The sequence below is a fragment of the Alligator sinensis genome, unplaced genomic scaffold (assembly GCF_000455745.1).
Source record: "Alligator sinensis unplaced genomic scaffold, ASM45574v1 scaffold859_1, whole genome shotgun sequence".
NCBI lineage: Eukaryota > Metazoa > Chordata > Crocodylia > Alligatoridae > Alligator > Alligator sinensis.
In genome coordinates, this window is record NW_005842656.1 from 783704 (window position 1) to 791560 (window position 7857).

Here is a 7857-nt window from a genome sequence, read left to right on the forward strand (position 1 = left end):
CGCTTCCTCTGCGGCGTCGTGGAGGGTGAGGGACCGTGCTGGGACCCCTCCCCCCCTTAACCCTTTGTTATCCCCCCCGCCCCTCACGTGCCCGTCTGCTCCCGTCTTCAGTGTTACAGTGGGTGCGGGGGGGGGTTTCTCTCCTCCTCCCCCTCCCCCCCCGGGAGGTCCCTCGATGGCTTCCAGAGGCCCCCAGCCTGGCTGGAGGCTCGGGGCCCAGCTCCCGGCAGCTGTCGGTGTGGCTGCCGCGCACAGGAGGTGTCGACTCGGATGCACGAAGTGAGGGCGAGGGGTCGGGTGTGAAAGGCGGTGGGGAGCGGGGGAAGGGGTAAGAGTAACCGGGCAGACCGTGAACTGCGTCCAGAGCTTGTCAGGCGCGTCCGCACAAAGGTAACAAGACTGAGGGTTGAGGTTGCACAGAAATACTATTGCTATTGTCGTCGGCTGACGTGTCTGGGCCTTCTCGTTCAAAGGAGCGCTGCCAGGTGAAATGGCTGCGAGGCAGGTAGAGGCACTCCTCCTCCTCTGCAGGAGAACTGACTCAGACGCACGCGAGCACAAGCTTTTGCAGGCTCCGGATGCGGACAGGGTGTGAAGTGAAGCGAGTGCTTTGAATAGGAAAGGGGAGCGGGAGGGGGCTGAGGGAGCAGCCCGGTGCTTCGACCCTGTCCTTCCTTATTCACTTCCTTTGTTGTTCTCTTGATGCTGAGTTTGCATGTGGTCTGATGTCTCTCTGACCGTGTTACAGAAATAGAAAGCATTGACTAAATGGCACATTAATTAGGTCCCTCTTTGATTAGGTAGGCTGGCTTTCCTAATTTAAGAGGAATCTCGCCTTTCAGTGCAGTTCTGTTGTCTCTGAAAAGCAAGAGGATTTGTCCCCTTACCTCGTTTGCTTTTTATGTGCCACAACTGCTTCCTTCTGTCACACTGCTGTGCACCTATCCGCCATTTGTCAGGTTCCAGTTTCAGCCAGATGGAAGCAGTAGTACCCAGCTTTGCCGCTTTGTGGCATCGATCAGCCGAAAATTGCTCTTTTCAGGAAGCGTAACCCTTAAGAGCTGAGCCTGCTTTGAGGTCCTCAAAGCTGACATTACAGGGTTGACTTTTAATTGATAATTGCAATTATTTTTACCACGTAGGCAACTCTCAAATGATCTGTTCTAAATAGATAGAGAGCACAGACAGGCTTTAATCAATAGCCTGATGTTTTACAATATTGACAGTAGGTCGATAGCTGTGGAAGTAGAAGGGCTTTTCACCTTCAGATGTGTTTGCAGGGGCCTCTAGACTTAACTGTATTAATGGCATCATTCCACATCCGGAGTGGCCATGGTATCTGAAAATGAGAGCTTATTAAATTTCAGTGTTATTTTAGTCTTGGATCTGTCGCACAGACTGCCATCCTGAAGCTTTCTAATGTGAACTGCCCACTTGTCACTAGAGTTGGCTCATGGTCCAAATTAAATTAATCTAAGGATGACGGGCAAGTGAGAAGCACTTTGCTTTTCCAAGTATTTTTTGTATAGAGTGGGCTGGAAGGAAACACTCAGGTTTGGCATTTCTCCTGGAGTTTTCTGGCGTGGAATTATGGGCTAAAGCTTCCTTTTTGTGCCCCCTTGCACTGTTTCTTACAAGCTGAGGTTGCATCTTTAAAGCCCGAGTCTGTGCACAGAGTGCAAGATGGCCTAGCGTAGTGTTTTCTAGCTGATGTTGGCAATTTCAGGAATTTTATCAAATGAAAAAAGAGAGCAAATCTTGACAGGCCATCCAAGCTGTCTTCTGTTTCATAAATCCCACTGTATAACTGTTTGAGCACCACGTGCCCAGTTTCCCATATTGTCCGTTTTAAAAGGTATTCTCGTACTGGTAAGTATTTTCAGAACTTCGTGTTATTTGTGCTGTTACAATTAATACTATTTAATGAACTTTGAGTGCTGCCTTAATTGGGTCGTTATTACTGTTCAGGCCGATTTTTCTACTTATGCTGATTTGACTTGAGCAGATGTCCTTCACAGAAATTCAGATTGTATTCTTAAAATTAATTGCTTCACTAGCCAGAGTCATTAGTCTGGATAACAATTTAATTAGGGTATAATTCAGTTGAAAATAAAGGTAATTTTAGCATATTATGTTTACACTGTTAAGGCAGGGTTTATTTCTGCCCGCCAGCATTTTATGATGAATATAGTAAAAACATCTTTTTGACAGAGGAGAAGAAGAAAGAGGGAGGTTATGCTATAATCTCTGTTCTATGAAATGGCCAGTTGGGTGTTTGTTTGTTTATTTTTCAATTTAATTTCCCACAGGATTTTATGGAAGACCCTGGATTATGGAGCAGAGGAAGGAACTTTTTAGAAGGCAAGTCATACTTCCCCTTGGTGTGCAACATTCCAGCATAGTAAAACTATTATTCTTCACTTTGTAAGCCTGTTTGCACCTGATCTGGGGCAGTATTTCATGTAAAGCTATTCAAGGTGTTTACATTTTCCTCTTCATTTTGCTCTGGCTCTTCTGGGTTTGTCAAGTCACTCAGACTCACTCAGTACTGTAGTGAGTTAATACCATCTGTTATAGCAGCGAGTGTTCTCACAGACAGACAGATGAACTTAAGCATTCGATCCTCTTATAAAATGCAGGCTGTTTGTATTTATAGAATACTTGCCTAATGGAGACTTTTTTCCCCCAACTATAGACTTCAGAAATGGGGACTAAATACATACTTGTATGCTCCAAAAGATGACTACAAGCACAGGATGTTCTGGCGAGAAATGTACTCTGTGGAGGAAGCTGGTAATTGTTTTTATTCCCCTCTGCATTTTTCTTTAAGTAGCTGCTAAATGAATCAGTCATTGATAAACATGCTTGCATGTTTAATCATCATATCGCATTCTAAAGGGGAAGTGCAAAGCAAAGAAGAATGGCAGGAGACGCAGCTTCTCCTTGCATCTCATCCAGTTGTCACTCCCCTCACTGATGGCTAGTTTTCACAAGAAGCAGCAGCTCTGCGTGTGTGTGTTTCCCAACAGCAGAACAGTGCTGTGTTCTTGTCAAGGGCTGCATCAGAGTTGCTGGCTTTCCATAGTGTCTCTTGGGATCCTTTTCCTTGGGTGAAGGAAGGCATGCATCCTCATTTTTTGGGCTGCTTTGAGTCACCCTAGGATTAAAATTAATAAGGTACCATGAAATTAAAATCATACTAAGCTTCCTTACCAGCATCACTAGCATCACCAGCATCTCTAAAAAAAACTGTGACCATATGTCTTAGTTTGGCCAGGACAGTTTTGGGTTTCATAGGCTGTCCTGTCTGGTTGGGGAAAATGGGAACAAAAGTTGAGGATTGGCGCTGCACTGCCCAGCTCAGCTCCTCCTGTCTAGAGCAGGGATCAGCCAGAGCAGAGCAGGGGGTGAGCGCTGCTGTGTGCACAGGCGGCTCCTGCGTTTGTGGTGCTCTGGGCAAACTTCTATTTTAGCATCCTCCTGGGCAGCAACTGGATGCAGGAGGGCAGGCTGCACTGGGCACCACTCTTCCTGCCTGCGATGCGGATCGGCCAGGGATGGGGGCAGTATCCCGGATTTTCTTTAAAATAAGATGGTTGCCCTACTGAAAAGAAAACTTAGATGAGTTTCTGAAAATGTCACTGAAACTATTTTCACGTTTCCTTCAGATTGGAATTGATCAGCTTAACCATTTTTGTGTAGTCTCTACCCCCCTAGTTTTACAAAGCCTTTGTTGAAGCTTCCTATACCTGGCTAACAAGGAGTTAAAGCAAACAAATCCTAGTTGCAAAATGGTTCTGGCAGCATTGGAACATTTCTTTAATGTTGTGTTTGTCAAATATAGAAATAATGAGAAGCAGTTTCAGTGCTGAGAGCCAATATGGTGTAAAAACAACTCTGTTTGCCACACAGGAATGTCCTCTCATTCTGCTAAGCAGTTTTTAAAAAACAGTGAGAAATGAGAAATAAAAATGATGCCAGAGCAACTATTTGTCACATCCCTTAACAACTTCTCTGTGCATCTCTGCAGCATAGCTCTGTGTCTGCTGTCACATTAGGAAATGTTAGTATATTTTAAACACTTAACTGAAACTTCTGAAGATACTTTTTACCAAGAGCAGTAACTTGCTTTTTATCATTTATAATGAGGTGTCTCAACTTGCTTAATGTTAATATTTTCTAAAATATTTGTATTGAAATTTTAGAGCAACTTATGACTCTCATCTCAGCTTCACGAGAGCATGAAATAGAATTCATCTATGCAATCTCACCTGGACTAGATATCACCTTCTCGAATCCAAAAGAAGTGTCCACATTGAAACGCAAGCTGGACCAGGTGAGCGTTACTGAAATGCTGAAACATCCACAGTTGATTCCTCTTCTCTGTGCTTTATACACTTGATCGCTTTTTCCTGACAAATTTTATATGCTGCATGTAATGTCAGTGTTAGTCTCCAAAGTGCTATAGCAATGATATTTGTGTTTTCTCCCAAGGGCAGCAGTCAGCCACAGCTTGGCACAGTTGGCAGGCATTGCGAGGGCTTCCTTAGAGACTGAATGCTGATCTAGACAGATTAGGCTTCTGACCTGGAATAACAGTCCTTACTAACTTTGCATATCAATTTCATTCTTAAAATTATAATTGGACCCTGAAACTGGTGTATTTCCCAAGTGATGAGGCTCTTTCAAGCCCCATTTCAGTGGGGCAGACCTAGCATAGTAGCTCGTTCTCAAAGTTCCTATGATGTCCTCTTCCCTTCACCCAGAGGCTGTGGCTACATTCCTTGTTTTCCCACGGGATGCTCCTTCTGTGAAATCAGCTGTAGCCTTAGACTGGGAAATTGAAACAGATTGGCAGTCTCCATGGCCTCATGTAAAGTAAAGTGTTGGGTTGTGGCTGCTTTCATTGGGAGTAGTTTCCAAGACATGCCTTTCTCCCCTCCCCATTTCCCTGGCCTTTCCTTTATTGGAAAGAGTTTAGGATTTTCAAATTATGTTGTGGAAATGGAAGGATTCCAGCATTCAGCCCTCTTCTGACACAGTAATTTTTGCAGGATATTGTGGATTTGATTCAGGCTTTTATCCTACGTGAAGGAATCTGAAATGTATTTTTAGATTAAAAGAAGAACGATGGCTTGTCAAATAGGAATTGACTCGCTTATTTCTTGAACTGGGTGTTTTTGTGGTATAAGATACTGGCCAGTCCTTTTAAAGGAAAGCTAGCTTGAGAGTTGTCTCCTGCTGTTTGACGTTTCTGAACTGTTCTTTTCTCCTCTTGTCCTTCCTGCGCTAGGTTTCCCAGTTTGGCTGCAGATCCTTTGCACTGTTGTTCGATGATATTGATCACAACATGTGTGCAGCAGATAAGGAAGTCTTCAGCTCCTTTGCTCATGCCCAGGTCTCCATCACGAATGAAATCTATCAGTATCTAGGAGAACCAGACACATTCCTGTTCTGCCCTACAGGTAAGTTAGCATGAGTAGTCTAGCCTTGATCCCTTTGAAATTAAGGAACTTTGTCTTACTGAACCCAAGTCAAATGCTCAACTTCCCTAAAGTAGTGACTATAGACGTCCTCAGGCAGGCTGGAAACATTGACTTAAAAGGAGAGATTAAAGGAATTAAATATGTGTACTGGCCAAGTTCGCAGACTACACCAAGTTATGGGGAAGTGTGGTAATGCTTGAAGATAGGCTGTGGATACAGGCAGACCTAGAGAGTCTGGCAAGTTGGGCAGACTGGAACCAGATGAAGTTCAACATTGAGAAATGTAAAGCACTCCACCTGGGGACGAACAATCCCCTCTACACCTACAGGCTTGGCAACACAGACCTGACCAGCACTACAAATGAAAGGGATCTGGGGGGAATGAAATAATAGACCACAGTATGAACATGAGCCAGCAGTGCAATGCTGTAGCCAGGAGGGCTAACAATACCTTGGCATTCATCAATCGATGCATCTCCAGCAAACACGAATAAGTGATTCTCCCACCCTACTCAGCATTGGTGAGACCGCAGCTGGAGTACTGCATCCAGTTCTGGCCTTCACACTTCAACAAGGATGTGGTAAAGCTTGAGGGAGTCCAGAGAAGAGCCACTCATATATTCAGAGACTTGCATGGCAAGCCATATGAGGAAAGGCTGAGGGACCTGGGACTCTTCAGTCTGAAAAAGATAAGGCTGAGAGGGAACTTGGTAGCAGCTTACCACTACAGCGGGGCATACATCAAGGGCTTGGTGAGCAACTGTTCGCCAGGGCACCCTTGGGGAAAACCAGGAGTAATGGTCACAAACTTCTGGAAGACTGTTTCAGGCTCAACATCAGGAAAAACTTCTTCACGGTCAGGGTGTCCAGACTGCAATAAGCTTCCTCCAGAGGTGGTGCAATCGCCTACCTTGGAAATCTTTAAGAGGAGACTGGATGGGCACCTCGCTGGGGTCCCTGACCCCAGTTGTCTTTCCTGCTTGGTGCAGGGGGGCTGGACTCGATCTTCTGAGGTCCCCTCCAGCCCTTACAATCTATGAATCTATGTGTACTTTAAGCCAAAGGTTGACTAAGGGAATACAGTAAGTCAACAGATATTTGAAGGGTATAAATGCCAACAAGGGGGTGGAGCCATGTAGTGTGATACAAGAAGCTTAATTAGGAGCCAGCTGAATGAAAACTTCCAAACAAAGGTCCACCATGAGTTGATGAAGGTTCAGACTTTTACAACTTTTCATTTTACATCATTTGATGCAGTTATCAGTGGCAGGTGATAGTGTATAGTAACAGCCTGACATTGGGCAGTAAGGTGAGTATTCAAAATCATGATAGCTTATATGTAGCTCCCAGTCCAACAACAGGCTGCTGTTTTGGCTTGTGATGTCTCCTTACTGCTGTCATTGGCAGTTCCAGGTGTTGCCTCTAGATGTCTTTGAGCTTATTCTCATGTCCATGTTTGTCCACTCTTCTACATTAATATGGTTTTTTTTATCAGATGCTGTTCTCTAGGGACTGCAGTCTTCATTTTCCACTTGTATGTGCTACCAAACTTACCTCATTCTTTCTTAAAACTGTCGGCTTGGGACCTTAGCGTATGTAACACAAACAACACATCCTGTTAACATCTGAACACGTGGCTGTGCAGTGCGGCAGTTCTGTAAGATAAATTCTTCTCATGCTCCTATTACATAGAAACTGTTTTACTACATCTCACACGGTCCTTATAGTCCAATATCCTGTCTCTGACCTTTACTAGCACCATGTGCTTCAGAAAAGGTATAAGGAACCACCTGACTCCTGGCAGTTACGAGACTGGCTGAAGCCCTTGAGAAAAAGGTTATCCAATAACTTCTCTAACACTAGCATTCAGGTCTGATAGCTCCAGCTGTTCATGTTGGGGTATTACATCTTGTGGAGTTCTTGACCACAAAGTATGTAATAATTTCCTTATTGGTTTGGAAATAGCCAGTTCTTAATTTCAGTGAATACCCTTTGTTCTTCCATTACAAGGTAGCTGAACAGAAGCCTCCAGGAGACCATCTCTAGATGGCTCACTATCACTTAGATTTCCATGTCCTGCCTTATTAGTGTCTCTCTGCTAAATAAACAATCTCAGGTGCTCTTCCTAGTCCTGCCTGGACTCAGATGACCACAATGTTAGTTATTAAGGTTTGGTGATTTTTTTTGCTCCGTCTCTACTCGCCTGCTCTTCCAGGTTCATATAAAATTGTGGGTGAGATGGAGCCTGAACTGCCCAACCTGTTGCTAAGCTTTTGACACAATGAGTTAAACTGTCTCTTTTTTGGTTTCTTACCCGGTTCTTTATTTGAGGCAGTAGATGGTTTGTTTCCCATGCTGGCTACCTGTCCTG

The 7857-nt window shown here is 44.4% G+C and overlaps 1 protein-coding gene across 1 annotated transcript in view; it reads left to right on the plus strand.

The window, feature by feature from the left end:
* Positions 1-6: 6 nt before the first annotated feature.
* Positions 7-7857, plus strand: part of OGA (O-GlcNAcase) — a 29863-nt gene continuing 22012 nt past the window's right edge. Inside the window, exons 1-5 of the mRNA XM_006033757.2 lie at positions 7-25; positions 2310-2361; positions 2696-2793; positions 4206-4336; positions 5294-5465. Of these exons, the coding sequence (XP_006033819.2) occupies positions 2333-2361; positions 2696-2793; positions 4206-4336; positions 5294-5465 (430 nt within the window). The 5' untranslated portion in view covers positions 7-25; positions 2310-2332. The remainder of the gene's footprint in view (positions 26-2309; positions 2362-2695; positions 2794-4205; positions 4337-5293; positions 5466-7857) is intronic.